General features: G+C 40.9%; 3 protein-coding genes across 5 annotated transcripts in view; 1 reads left to right on the top strand and 2 right to left on the bottom strand.

Moving 5' to 3' along the window:
- Positions 1 to 2,294, bottom strand: part of LOC129356744 (zinc transporter 6-like) — a 64,973-nt gene extending 62,679 nt beyond the window's left edge. The window contains 4 exon segments of the mRNA XM_055026299.1: positions 364 to 387; positions 389 to 451; positions 1,206 to 1,252; positions 2,096 to 2,294. Coding sequence (XP_054882274.1) covers positions 364 to 387; positions 389 to 451; positions 1,206 to 1,252; positions 2,096 to 2,279 — 318 coding nt within the window. The 5' untranslated portion in view covers positions 2,280 to 2,294.
- A 4,403-nt stretch (positions 2,295 to 6,697) lies between these two features.
- Positions 6,698 to 12,958, top strand: LOC129356748 (sulfotransferase 6B1-like). 2 transcript variants are annotated; one of them, XM_055026305.1, is made up of 7 exons: positions 6,700 to 7,042; positions 9,338 to 9,450; positions 10,056 to 10,145; positions 10,302 to 10,428; positions 11,922 to 12,016; positions 12,080 to 12,236; positions 12,325 to 12,958. In XM_055026305.1, exons 1-7 carry the CDS (start codon positions 6,847 to 6,849, stop codon positions 12,450 to 12,452), a joined length of 906 nt encoding a protein of 301 aa, XP_054882280.1. In that variant the 5' UTR covers positions 6,700 to 6,846; the 3' UTR covers positions 12,453 to 12,958. The 2 variants fall into 2 exon arrangements, with proteins under 2 accessions (XP_054882278.1, XP_054882280.1); XM_055026303.1 differs by having other exon boundaries at positions 6,698 to 7,042; positions 11,922 to 12,236.
- A 22-nt stretch (positions 12,959 to 12,980) lies between these two features.
- LOC129356747 (NACHT, LRR and PYD domains-containing protein 3-like) overlaps positions 12,981 to 14,389 on the bottom strand; it is a 34,175-nt gene continuing 32,766 nt past the window's right edge. For both annotated transcript variants that reach the window (XM_055026300.1, XM_055026301.1), the window contains 2 exons: positions 14,296 to 14,342; positions 12,981 to 14,166 (listed from right to left, as the gene is read on the bottom strand). In XM_055026300.1, coding sequence (XP_054882275.1) covers positions 13,637 to 14,166; positions 14,296 to 14,342 — 577 coding nt within the window. In that variant the 3' untranslated portion in view covers positions 12,981 to 13,636. The remainder of the gene's footprint in view (positions 14,167 to 14,295; positions 14,343 to 14,389) is intronic.

Below are 14,389 nucleotides of genomic sequence, written 5' to 3' on the forward strand. Positions count from 1 at the left end.
TCACCACTAATCGAGAGTAAAGGTCATGTATTTTCCTGAATCTCCAGTCTGGATTCAGACTCAACAGACTTTAACGTCTGGCAGCAGATCCAGGGTTCAGTTGGGATTCCTGGTTCCTGGCAGGCAGTGAAACGAAAACAATGAGAATAAAGAGGAGTAAACATCAGCATGGTGACCGAGTGGGAAAACAGGATTAGCTGAGGTGTTCTGCTCTGCCTCCATGACTCAGATCCAGCTCCTAACAGGCTTACTGCATTACAGGATTACAGAGCAAGGATTCCCCTGATGCCTTCACCTGATGGGAGGTGAGACGAGGCCGCAATGAGATCAGAGCCAGAAAAAACGAAACCAAACGCTGCCTACCCGTCTGTCCGAGGAAACCAGCCGCGAATTCCTGCAGGAGCTTCCCGATGACGGATCTGTGCGTCTTCCTGAAGGGATGGATCGTCCCCTGCAGGCCGAACGCAGGAACATGAGGAAACAAGAAATCAGACGTAAAATAATCACAATCACCTCACTGCTTCATGTCTGAAGCATTTTCTACAACAAGAAAGCTGAATAAAACATGTTGAGTGATTATTAATCATTAATAAATCCGTTGATCAAACCACAGAGCAACAAGGCCAGAGTCTGTTTTTAAAGGCGGTATTATCTTCAGTTTTTAAGGCGGTATTATTAGGTTCAACAGGAAGGTTCAGACACAATCAGTTCAGCCAAACACTGGCCAACACTGCCACCAAGTGGTGGATCTTTGTATGACATGTGAAATAAATGCATCAATTAAAAACTTTTAGATTAAATTTACTTAAATTCAAGAGACCAAATATTCATTTATTTTCATCTTAAAACAGATTCATCAGGTCATCCTTGAACAGTCCAGACCAAAAATGTCCAAACTTTGTGAAAACTGTCAAGTTCAATGAATACAAAAACATGAGGTTTTGCTACTTTTATGTAACTTTTTTCCTCTTACTGACAACACGTCACATATCTGGACTGAAGATTTTGGGGTTGATTAGTTTACTTTTATCCAGAAAAAAATATAAACCTGCCCCAGTTTCACTGCCATGGTCTGCTTTTAAGTAAAAGCTGCTGGATATTCATGGCTTTATTTCCTGAAATTGAGCAGGAGCAGCAGGAAAAGCCGAGTTTTAAAGCTGTGTGTTTCGGTCAGGTTAACGCAGAGCGTCACAGAGGAGACCTACCAGGACGTAGGCGTCGTGTTCGTGCTTCTTCCTGTGCAGGGGAACATCTGAGGAGACAAACATCTTCAGTCATCAGGAAACAGGAAAACCGGCTCAGACATCATGCTTAACGCTGACGATGAGGAACCTTCATCAAAACATAAACACTGAAAACTTACAGCATTAGGAAAAAATCAAGTTTAATGAATCTTTATAAATCACTGTCTGTTTCACGGCTGAAACGACTAAATGTATTAATTGTGATTAATCAATAATTGAAAAAATCATCAACTAATTTAGTAATTAATTAATACCTGCAGTATTCAGACTCAGATAATCCATTTGTTCAAAGAGTCTGAACTTTTCACATAATGAAGGATTTTTTCATCCTTTGCTGCAAATGATCAAACATTAACTAAAGATTAACTTTAATAAAACGTTGATTCCGTTACATAAAAGAACTAAATACTCAAACAGTCTCCCAGGTTCTGGGTTGCTCTGTTGCTACAGGAGGTGCAACAGGAGCCTGTAGTCCTGTGGTCGTGGGTTCGATTCCGGTCAGTACCAGGCCGGTTTGTGGATGTGTGTTCTGTTCTGCTGCAGACAGAGATTAAAGCTGGTTCCGGTTCTGTTCCTGAGTAACTTTCCCAAATCTTTGCTTTAAACTGTAAACATTATTCAGTGAATGAAGCGCTGAGATCCTGATGGACCTGAAAGTCCTGGACGGTTCGCTGTGACCCGGATTTAGTGACCCGGATCTCCGTGAACAGACTGATCTGAATGAGAAGCTGAGCGGGTCAACCCGAACCAGAACCAGAACCGGTTCTGGTTGCCAATTTGCAGCTGACTGGATCTTCAGAACCACACAGCAGAACCAGCTGTTAGCTGTTAGCACAGCTAGCATAACAAACCTGGTTCCTTGATATTGATGACGTCCACCGACACCATATCCGGTTTATCCAGCGGAACCACCTTCCGCTCCGTCACCCCGGACGGAACCACGTCCGGCTTCGAACCGAACTTTCTGGGGTAAAAATCCCCCGCTGTTTGGTAAGACAGACCCGGAGACGTGGACATCATTCCGTCCATCGCCATCTTGGACTTCCGCCTCCTTAGTCTTCTTCTTCCTGTTCGTGGAGTGTCGTGACGCAGTTCCGGGTTTACTGCCGCCCCCTACTGGTCATGTCCTGATAATACCCGAGTGTTTCAACTTGTCATCGATAATAAAACAATAAATAAAGGGATTAGATTAGAACAAATTGGCTCCTGATGCAACCAGCTTTAATGACAGAGATTAACTGAAAACAACACAAACTAATAATAAGTAATTCTAAAAAAATGTTTTATCTTGAAAATGTTCACCATATAAGTTCTGAAGGAGAAATTGTCATGGAGAAAAAAGAAGGTTCATGTTGATGCAACAGCAGCACCAGGAACATGTAAAAGCAAACCCCTGCTTTTAGGCCAGAGTAAAAAAAACAATAAATGCTTTTTTCAAACAAAAAATCCTGAAAAATACAATAAAAACCAAAACTGTGAGTCCAGCTGTCAGACAGCTGAATTTTGATCCAAACTGTTGTCAACAGAATAATGATCCTAGAAACAGCAGCAGATCTGCAATCAAAAGACTGAAACATAAACTATCAGGATGCTGCAATGGCCTAGTCAAAGTCCTAATTGAATTGCTATGATGAGACTTTCACAGAACTGCAGACCTCAAATAAAAGGATCCAAGCTTGTTTTTAAGTGGCTGAATAAAAACATGGGATTTCGTTGCCAGTGTGTCCTGCAGGAGTCAAGAGTCAAACTGAAAGAGACGATTTTCATTCATCCAGTCAAACAACCTGGACCGATCCGAGAGACGAACCCACCAAACAGAAACCAAACAGAAACCAAACAGAAACCAAACAGAAACCAAACAGAGACCAAACAGAAACCAGAGACCAAACAGAAACCAAACAGAAACCAAACAGAAACCAAACAGAGACCAAACAGAAACCAAACAGAAACCAAACAGAAACCAAACAGAAACCAAACAGAAACCAAACAGAGACCAAACAGAAACCAAACAGAAACCAGAGACCAAACAGAAACCAAACAGAAACCAAACAGAAACCAAACAGAGACCAAACAGAAACCAAACAGAGACCAAACAGAAACCAAACAGAAACCAAACAGAAACCAAACAGAAACCAAACAGAAACCAAACAGAAACCAAACAGAGACCAAACAGAAACCAAACAGAAACCAAACAGAAACCAAACAGAGACCAAACAGAAACCAAACAGAAACCAAACGGAAACCAAACAGAAACCAAACGGAAACCAAACAGAAACCAAACGGAAACCAAACAGAAACCAAACAGAAACCAAACAGAGACCAAACAGAAACCAAACAGAGACCAAACAGAAACCAAACAGAGACCAAACAGAAACCAAACAGAGACCAAACAGAAACCAAACAGAAACCAAACAGAAACCAAACAGAAACCAAACAGAAACCAAACAGAGACCAAACAGAGACCAAACAGAAACCAAACGGAGACCAAACGGAAACCAAACGGAAACCAAACGGAAACCAAACAGAAACCAAACAGAAACTAAACAGAGACCAAACAGAAACTAAACAGAAACCAAACAGAAACCAAACAGAGACCAAACAGAAACCAAACAGAAACCAAACAGAGACCAAACAGAGACCAAACAGAAACCAAACAGAGACCAAACAGAAACCAAACAGAAACCAAACAGAAACCAAACAGAAACCAAACAGAGACCAAACAGAAACCAAACAGAGACCAAACAGAAACCAAACAGAAACCAAACAGAAACCAAACAGAAACCAAACAGAGACCAAACAGAAACCAAACAGAGACCAAACAGAAACCAAACAGAGACCAAACAGAAACCAAACAGAAACCAAACAGAAACCAAACAGAGACCAAACAGAAACCAAACAGAGACCAAACAGAAACCAAACAGAGACCAAACAGAGACCAAACAGAAACCAAACAGAGACCAAACAGAAACCAAACAGAAACCAAACAGAAACCAAACAGAAACCAAACAGAAACCAAACAGAGACCAAACAGAAACCAAACAGAGACCAAACAGAAACCAAACAGAGACCAAACAGAAACTAAACAGAAACCAAACAGAAACTAAACAGAAACCAAACAGAAACCAAACAGAAACCAAACAGAGACCAAACAGAAACCAAACAGAAACCAAACGGAAACCAAACAGAAACTAAACAGAAACCAAACAGAGACCAAACAGAAACCAAACAGAGACCAAACAGAAACCAAACAGAGACCAAACAGAAACCAAACAGAGACCAAACAGAAACTAAACAGAAACCAAACAGAAACTAAACAGAGACCAAACAGAAACCAAACAGAAACTAAACAGAGACCAAACAGAAACCAAACAGAAACCAAACAGAAACCAAACAGAAACCAAACAGAAACCAAACAGAAACTAAACAGAAACCAAACAGAAACCAAACAGAAACCAAACAGAGACCAAACAGAAACCAAACAGAGACCAAACAGAAACCAAACAGAAACTAAACAGAAACCAAACAGAAACTAAACAGAGACCAAACAGAAACCAAACAGAAACTAAACAGAGACCAAACAGAAACCAAACAGAGACCAAATGGAAACCAAACAGAAACTAAACAGAAACCAAACAGAGACCAAACAGAAACCAAACAGAAACCAAACAGAAACCAAACAGAAACTAAACAGAGACCAAACAGAAACCAAACGGAAACCAAACGGAAACCAAACAGAAACTAAACAGAAACCAAACAGAGACCAAACAGAAACCAAACAGAAACCAAACAGAAACCAAACAGAAACTAAACAGAGACCAAACAGAAACCAAACAGAAACCAAACAGAAACCAAACAGAGACCAAACAGAAACCAAACAGAAACCAAACGGAAACCAAACAGAAACTAAACAGAAACCAAACAGAGACCAAACAGAAACCAAACAGAGACCAAACAGAAACTAAACAGAAACCAAACAGAAACTAAACAGAGACCAAACAGAAACCAAACAGAAACCAAACAGAAACCAAACAGAAACCAAACAGAGACCAAACAGAAACCAAACAGAAACCAAACAGAAACCAAACAGAAACCAAACAGAAACCAAACAGAGACCAAACAGAAACCAAACAGAGACCAAACAGAAACCAAACAGAAACCAAACAGAAACTAAACAGAAACCAAACAGAAACCAAACAGAAACCAAACGGAAACCAAACAGAAACTAAACAGAAACCAAACAGAGACCAAACAGAAACCAAACAGAAACCAAACAGAAACCAAACAGAAACTAAACAGAGACCAAACAGAAACCAAACAGAAACCAAACAGAAACCAAACAGAGACCAAACAGAAACCAAACAGAAACCAAACGGAAACCAAACAGAAACTAAACAGAAACCAAACAGAGACCAAACAGAAACCAAACAGAGACCAAACAGAAACTAAACAGAAACCAAACAGAAACTAAACAGAGACCAAACAGAAACCAAACAGAAACCAAACAGAAACCAAACAGAAACCAAACAGAGACCAAACAGAAACCAAACAGAAACTAAACAGAAACCAAACAGAAACCAAACAGAAACCAAACAGAGACCAAACAGAAACCAAACAGAGACCAAACAGAAACCAAACAGAAACCAAACAGAAACTAAACAGAAACCAAACAGAGACCAAACAGAGACCAAACAGAGACCAAACAGAAACCAAACAGAGACCAAACAGAAACCAAACAGAAACCAAACAGAAACCAAACAGAAACCAAACAGAAACCAAACAGAAACTAAACAGAAACCAAACAGAAACCAAACAGAAACCAAACAGAGACCAAACAGAAACCAAACAGAGACCAAACAAAGACTAAACCAGCAGGTTTGGTGACGGTTTCTGTTGTTCCGTCTCTGATCTTCGTTTCTTTTTTCTCTTGAGAATCTAAACAATAATTTGAATTTATTGAATTTTGTCTTCAGACTCGGCTGGAACACGACCTTCTGATGACCTTTAAACCACTGCTGCCATAAATCCGTTTTAAAGTTTAAAGTCTGATCATCGTTACTGACTCACAACTTTCAGTTTGTTTTGGACAGGAAGTGGAGCGGATGACTTCCTGTAGAGAGATTCAGACCAGAGGGAGGAAACTGATCCAGAGTCTGATGAGATTTTCGTTTTATTGTAAATATTCTAGGCTGATGGGGGAACCGACTCCATCAGCCTCACAGCGCTGTGTGTAAAAGCAGAACCAGAACCAGAACCAGCAGCCGGTTTGGGTTCATTGCTGCTCCTCCATGTCAGGAAACAGAGATAAACTCGTGGGCTGCAGGAAGTGAGTTAACAAACACCAACTTTCAGTTCAGCTTTCTCTCCAGTGACCTTTTGACCTCTCTGATCTGCTGCCTGTGCGTGCAGAGAGGAGGTGCTTCCAGTCTCCTCCTCCTGCTCCTCCTCTCTCCCTCAGCGCTCCAGAGTCTGAACACAGAGAAGTTTTTCCTGTTGCTCTTCTGACTCCCTGATCTCCTGCAGCTCTGTAGATTCCAGCTCTGTAGATTCCTGATCTGTAGATTCCTGATCTTTAGATTCCTGATCTGTAGATTCCCTCGGCAGGATGAGCAGCAACCCGCTGGCCGACAGGATGCAGGCTCGGCTGGAGAGGGCGAAGGCCATGAGGGACGAGGACAAGCTGTACAGACACAACGGGGTGCTGTACCCCACCCTCATGTGTCCGGAGGAACATTTAAGGTGTCTGGACGGCCTGGAGGCCAGAGACGACGACATCCTGCTGGTGGCTTATCCTAAATGTGGTGAGAGGAAGAAACATTTCAAACTTGCATCATTCATTTTGCATGACTGCTTAGTTAGAGGATCATTTGCATCATAAACACCAGAATGATTTATTCACGTTTAGTGAGATGTTTGTTCTCACTGCAGTTGCTGATGAAACTTTTCTGGAAGCAACAGTTTGGTTTCGTGTTGCAGATGTAAACTGTGTGGAGGCCAAGTTAATGTGAAGTAATATTCAGTTATTGATGAAACATTTTGTTTAATATTTAATAAGTGCATTTATTGAGGTTTAGGTAGAATTATTAGTACTGCATGTAGCTAATTTTGTAATGTTTTGTTGTCAATGAGTGTTTTATGTTAAGTTGTATGTTTATAGTTTAGGTGTCCATTTTGCAGTTTATGCAGATGAGGTGTGAACGCAGCAGCGTTAAGGAGGAAGAAAGGAAAGGCGCTGCTAGTTTATCTACAGAGCCACACGGTTTTTCAACCATAGTTGTTTGTGAAGGTTCGTTAAAATACAATATCTCGCAAAAAACTGTGTAATAAATTTTTGTTTGCATCCTTATTTCGGAGCGCTGTGGAAGTTTTTATTTTCCTCTACAAACATGTGAGCGGATACAGCGAAGGAACCTTGTGGCAACACAAACTGGTTTAGCTTAATGAAAGAACAGGAAGCCAGTCGGGACTAAAGCTGCTCTGCAGGTTCACTCACAGGGTTCCTGTCAGAGAAAAGATCACTTCTGTGTCCTGTGACCTCTGACCTCTGTCCACATTTCTCATGGCTGCTGCTGTGGTAAATGTTGGCAACTCACCTGGAGGAGAAACAGGCTGGAAGGAAAAGTTTTCCTGGCTGATCGTCGAGTGTGAAGCGGCTCAGATGGAGGAGAATTTCTGCAAACAGGAAACATTTTCCTGAGATCAGAGATGAATGGACGGATGAGAAGGGATTTCTCTGAAACATGTACAAACATTCCTTTAAGCATCCACATGTGGTTTATATTAACAATCATTTAAATATTTAAAGATATTTCCAGACTGACGATCATTTCATTTCACACAGCTGATGAGGATCAACTGTTGGGCCTGAGATTAAAACCTGAGTTACTAAGAGTTTAATAAAGACACACCTGCAAAGTAAACATCACATTAAAGTGATTCACAGAATAAAACCCTCAATCAGTCAAACGTCGAGACCTGAACAAACTTTAACTCATTAACAATAAACTGACGGCTGCAAAAACAAACTAGAAGCTTTTCTTTCATAAAACTGACAAAAGTGAATAAATGTTCAAACAGCAATAATATCACATAAATCATAAATGTTTAAATCATATTTATACAACATAAATCTGTTTGTACATTATGATCAACAATGACACTTTAAGTTACAGTTTGTATGTTTCTAACATAAACTGGAAATATATTTATATTAAAGATCGTCGTCTTATTAAGTGTCATTTACTTTGCTTAATTTACTGTTTAATTTCATATTTTCAAAAACCAAAGTTAATAAAACCGAGACATTAAAGTGTAAATGAATGTGAAAAAGTTTGATAAATGAACAAACCGGATGAACTGGAGGTCGACGCCCAACTGATCCGTTTTTCAGAACAAACATTAAAATCTTTTCATATTTACCTGAAGGATTTTAACCTGATGAAATATTTCATTTCCCTGTAATCCAACGTGATGAACGACTGCAGCTCCCATTCAAAATAACCGAAAACTTTCTAAAAACTAAAGTCAACATTTTATTTTTACATTATGATTTGATGTGAAAAAATGTTTCAATTAATTTATGAATAAAAAAACTAAACAAGCCAAACATGATGAAAGTTCAGGTTTGAATTTTGTTTTGATGAAAGTTAGTTAATAAACTCAGAAATAACAGATTTGAATGTTTCTATGATTCTTAATGTTTGACATGAGTCACAATAATAACATTTATAATGTCTCTTTAATTGAACATTAATGGCTGTTTGAGCTGTAATGTGTCATCAGCGTCACGTTTCTGAGCTGAACTCCTGGAATGCGACACGTTTCCTAATAACTGTTTATTTTGGAGGAAACTTTTTGCACGACAGCAGCATGAAGACAGACGAGATAATCTGCTGGGGAGGAGCGCTGCTATCTGCAGCCGGTTCTGCAGGCCGAGCTCGGGCCTGCAGAGCGACGCCGTGGAAACGCAGATCTGTGGCTGTTCCTGGGAAACATTTTAGGACAAACTGAACGATTTGAGCTAAATGAGGTTTAAACGACGACGCTCTGGTTCCTGCTCGCCTCTCAATGAACCAGTGAACTGCTTCTGTGTGCAGGATTTAACTGGATGGTTGGCGTTATGAAGAAGGTCATTGCAGAGGCCACCCAGACGCAGAACGAATCCAAGATTTCCCCGCTGATCGAGTTCTTTGGCCCAGAAGTCTTGAAGGTGCTGAAATGAGTCAGAATGTTTCCTTTCAATGCTGAGACGTTCAGTTTGATTTTATTCTCACATCTGTTGAACCCTGAGGTCACATGTAGTGATACTGAGCTTCTGATCAGACTGCAGACGTTAGTAACAAGCAACCAGACCGCTGTCCCAGTTCAGACAGGGCGCGGCACAGCAGGAGGTCAAAGGTCAAACTCTGCTGGTGAAGAATAGAAGGATTGTAACCTGATCCGACAGTCGGAGTGAAGCTGCGTCCAAACGTTAATAATCCAGATTGTCACTGATCTGTTTAAAGGTTCAGTCAGACAATGTAAATCTTAAACTACTGGTCCTGCTGCTCCAGTTAAAGTCCAGTAAAACCAGTTCTGTCAAATGATAAGTTAACGTCTCTGTGACTTTAAAAATAACAAATGACGTCTGGTTTCTTCCTGGACCTGCAAACCAATGTTGGAGGAAACAAAGGAAATCTAAAGAAACTAAAAGCAGCAGATGGATAAAATCTGAGCCTGACCTCAGTAATGGATCAGATACGGTTATTGATCCGAGGTTTAACTGGGAGCAGAAAACATTCTGAATGATCATTTATTCCCCTCCTGTGTTTCCAGGACGTGGTTGAGGCTCCGTCTCCCAGGTTTCTGGGAACTCACCTTCATCCAGACATCATGCCGTCCTCCTTCAGCCAGAAGAAAACAAAGGTACGTCCTGAATCTGCTGCACAGCGAATCCATCTGATGCTTCATGAATATTCTCTGGAAACGACTCTGAGTGCAGCAGGAGCTCAGAGGAAACCAGCGTCTGTCTGCGCTTCCATCAGCTCCAGTTTCATGATCAAACTGCACCGTTTCTCCCAGATGGTGGTGGTCTTCAGGAACCCAAAGGACACCTTGGTCTCCTACTATCATTTCTGCAACAACAACCCGGTTCTGCCGTCTGTGGAGTCCTGGGATTCTTTCTTCTCCCAGTTCATGAAAGGAGACGGTGAGTGGGAACCGTCAGGGTGGCGGCGCTGCAGAGACGAGACGTTACCAACAGGAGAAACAGGAGCAGAAGAAACTCCACGAGTTTTCTGTTGGGAAAAACATCCAACATTCAGGAGGTCAGCTGTCTGCAGCTCTTTAACACATTCATGAGGATAAAAAACAGTTTTCAAGATAAATGCAGCAACAAAGCAGGTTTTGGTTATTTTCCAGGTTTTTCATGGAATAATTGAATCTAATTTCCACAACAGAAAAAGTTGCCAGTGAAAGTCATTTTATCTCCATCTGTTTGTATTATGAATATTATAACATGGAGCAGCAGCCAAAGGTTGGGACTGAATGAGGAGGTGAATATAGACGACGAACTTCCAGAGAGAAAATCTGCTGTTTACTGAGTCACTCAGAAAATAACATCAGATTTTTATTCTCCATTCAGTGATAAAAACTAGAGGAGGATAAAATACTGAAGTTACTTTTACTTTGAAATGATGCAGCAAAAGTTTAGTGCACTAAAATTATCATTATTAAAGTTCCTCCAGTAAATAGAACCAGTAAAGGGAACCAGTAGATGGAACCAGTAAAGGGAACCAGTAGATGGAACCAGTAAAGGGAACCAGTAGATGGAACCAGTAAATAGAACCAGTAAATAGAACCAGTAAAGGGAACCAGTAGATGGAACCAGTAAAGGGAACCAGTAGATGGAACCAGTAAATAGAACCAGTAAATAGAACCAGTAAAGGGAACCAGTAGATGGAACCAGTAAATAGAACCAGTAAATAGAACCAGTAAATAGAACCAGTAAATAGAACCAGTAAAGGGAACCAGTAGATGGAACCAGTAAATAGAACCAGTAGATGGAACCAGTAAAGGGAACCAGTAGATGGAACCAGTAAAGGGAACCAGTAGATGGAACCAGTAAAGGGAACCAGTAGATGGAACCAGTAAATAGAACCAGTAAATAGAACCAGTAAAGGGAACCAGTAGATGGAACCAGTAAAGGGAACCAGTAGATGGAACCAGTAAAGGGAACCAGTAGATGGAACCAGTAAATAGAACCAGTAGATGGAACCAGTAAAGGGAACCAGTAGATGGAACCAGTAAATAGAACCAGTAAATAGAACCAGTAAAGGGAACCAGTAGATGGAACCAGTAAATAGAACCAGTAAATAGAACCAGTAAAGGGAACCAGTAGATGGAACCAGTAGATGGAACCAGTAGATGGAACCAGTAAAGGGAACCAGTTCCTGTCCAGCTTCTCATGATATTTGCACTCAGACATTATTTCCATGTTTCGTTCATCAGATTTATTCTGTTTATGGCATCAAAGCTCCTGAGATAATAAACTGATCAATATTGATCAGTTTGCTGATTAGGTTTTGGTTTCTGGTCTCTAGAATCATATGAATGGTTTCACTGGTTGCCAGTATCTTATGACCAGTTCTAGAAACGATGCCCGTATGACAGAAACCATGGATAAGTCATGTTTTTGTGCAGTTGCCTGGGGTTCGTACTTTGACTACGCCTTGGCCTGGAACAGGAGGATGGACGACCCCAACGTCCTGCTGGTGACCTTTGAGGCCCTGAAGCAGGTCAGTCCTCTGATTCCTCAACCTGAAATGGAAATCTGCTCTCACCATGTTTCCTGTCCTCAGGATCTCAGCGCAGGCATCCGGCAGATCTCCAGCTTCCTGGGCTTCAGCCTGACGGAGGCGCAGGTGCAGCAGGTGGCAGCGGGCAGCACCTTCAACGCCATGAAGGAGAGTTCAGCCAGGTCCCACGGCAACATGGGAAACGTCATCTTCAGGAAAGGTCGTCTGCAAGGAAAACATTCATCTTCCAACAGTGAAACGAGTCGGTTCCCCTCTAAAATGATCCGTCGGATCTCCTCCCTGTGCAGGTGAGGTTGGAGACTGGAGGAACCATTTCAGTCCAGAACAGAACCGAGAAATGGACCAAGCTTTCAGCAAACACCTGGCAGGAACAACGCTGGGAGCACAGCTGGACTACCAGCGTTACTGTCAGTAGAGAGGAGGAGGAGGAGGAAGAGGAGGAGGAGGAAGAGGAGGAAGAGACAGAGAGGAAGAGGAGGAGGAAAGAGGAGGAGCAGGAGGAGGAGGAGTGTAGGTGGAGCGTCGGTCGGTTCTGCCTGACAGACTGAACTCAGGGCAAAACTCCCACAGCTCAACACAAGACAGAAAAATAAGACACAATAATTTGGTTATAATCGGTTTTATTTCACTGCAGATATTAAAAATAACGTTTGATATTTTGAAGCAATTTAAGCAACTTATGATAAACTGAAAGAAATGAACATGATGAAATGAACAGCAGAGAAGGAGCAACAAATATTTAATAGAAATGTTAGAAACTGAAACTTATTAGATTATTAAAAATATATTTTATTTGGTTCTTCTAGTCCCTTTAAATATTAAACAGGATTTTGTTGGATTTTCTTATTTTTTTATTTTTGTTTCTTGGATAAATCCCATGAGGATTAAACTTAAATCATTGTGAAAAATACTTTAATGAAATAAAATGACATTAATAAGCAAAAGAGAATATTGCTGATATTTTCCCATGAATCCAAAACACTGATTTTGTTCATAAACAGAATATTAGCAGAACTTTGCTTCATTTATATTTGACTGAAAATCTGGACTGAATTCATTTTGTGCAACAACTTTAAATGACAGCAAATATGAACAGCAAGAGTTTTGGGGAAACACTTGTTATTGTCTGAGGAGGAAGATCCAGAATGAGGCAAGAAAAATGTTAAATTATCCAGAAAAACTTTTAATTCATAGCAGTGAGTCTGAAACAAAAGCTAAACCTCCAAAGGTCGAGGAAAAGGTCAGACCTGTGTTTCTAAGAGCTGCAGCCTCTGGGAGGAAGCAGCTCTGCCACAGACAGGAAGCTGGATGACAAAACCACTGCAGAAACAGCTCCCCCTAGTGGATGGACATGGAATACCAACAAAATAAAGGAGCAACAAACCGTTTCCAGATGTTTGATTCATAATAATTCATAATAATTGTAACATTGATCCACATATTTGATGAATATTTGCTTCATTATTATCTGACAGCATTTAATGTTTCACATTTTAACACTATATTATTATTATGGGGAAAAGAACTTTGAACTCTTGTCAATAAACTTGATTTTTACTTTTGATTTTTACAGAGAAAATTTCTCTGACATGAGAAACTTTAGTTTCTCAGAACCAGTGAAGAACCAGGCCCCCAGACACAAAACCCAGCATAGAGAGGTTCAGTGAATGTGGTTTTATAGGTGTAGACGTGGATCAGTGAGTCGGAGGAAACTTTGTAGAAAGACAGAATCCCAGCAGGAATATCCACATACACTCCAACTCTGTGAGAAAAAAAGGAGGAGTGGAAACGAGGTTGTATGTGATTGTGTCTGACATAAACCTCATCTTGACCACAGGTGATCAGACCCCAGGAATGATCATTTCCTCCAAACCAACAGGCTGCACTGTTTACTTTCCTCTTGATTCTCCTGTAACAAACCACTATGTCAACAGCTCCACTCCACTCAACCTCCCAGTAACAGCGACCAGTAAGAGGAGCTTCACACAGGGCATTGCAAAAATGATCAAATCTGTCTGGATGATCAGGATATGGCTGAGCCTGGTCCACATTTGACATCTTCCTGTTATCTTCAGACAGTTTCACGTTTCTGTTCACTGTGTTTGTGTCGATGGTGAGTTGACAGGAATCTGATGGAGAGAAGAAACACAATCCAGCTGCAGTTATTGATCATTTATTGATCTTTGATGACTCCTGAATGAGTGATGTGACTCTGTGAAGATGGTTGTTATTATGAATCAGATGAAAAACACTCTTACATTTCCTCAGCCCTGGTGTCAAGAATCGGACTCCAGCAGGCTCCACCCTGAAAGGAGGACGGGGGTCAGAGGTCAGCAAACATGGACATTACAC

This window comes from Poeciliopsis prolifica, unplaced genomic scaffold (assembly GCF_027474105.1).
Source record: "Poeciliopsis prolifica strain line A6 unplaced genomic scaffold, Auburn_PproV2 SCAFFOLD190, whole genome shotgun sequence".
Lineage (NCBI taxonomy): Eukaryota > Metazoa > Chordata > Actinopteri > Cyprinodontiformes > Poeciliidae > Poeciliopsis > Poeciliopsis prolifica.

Bases quoted from the DNA above. Each gene is read 5' to 3' on its own strand.
- LOC129356748 (XM_055026303.1), top strand. From the start codon at position 6,847: ATGAGCAGCAACCCGCTGGCCGACAGGATGCAGGCTCGGCTGGAGAGG. The intron at 9,451-10,055 runs GTGCTGAAATGA...CTGTGTTTCCAG, and splicing joins TTGGCCCAGAAGTCTTGAAG to GACGTGGTTGAGGCTCCGTC. The intron at 10,429-11,921 runs GTGAGTGGGAAC...GTTTTTGTGCAG, and splicing joins CCAGTTCATGAAAGGAGACG to TTGCCTGGGGTTCGTACTTT.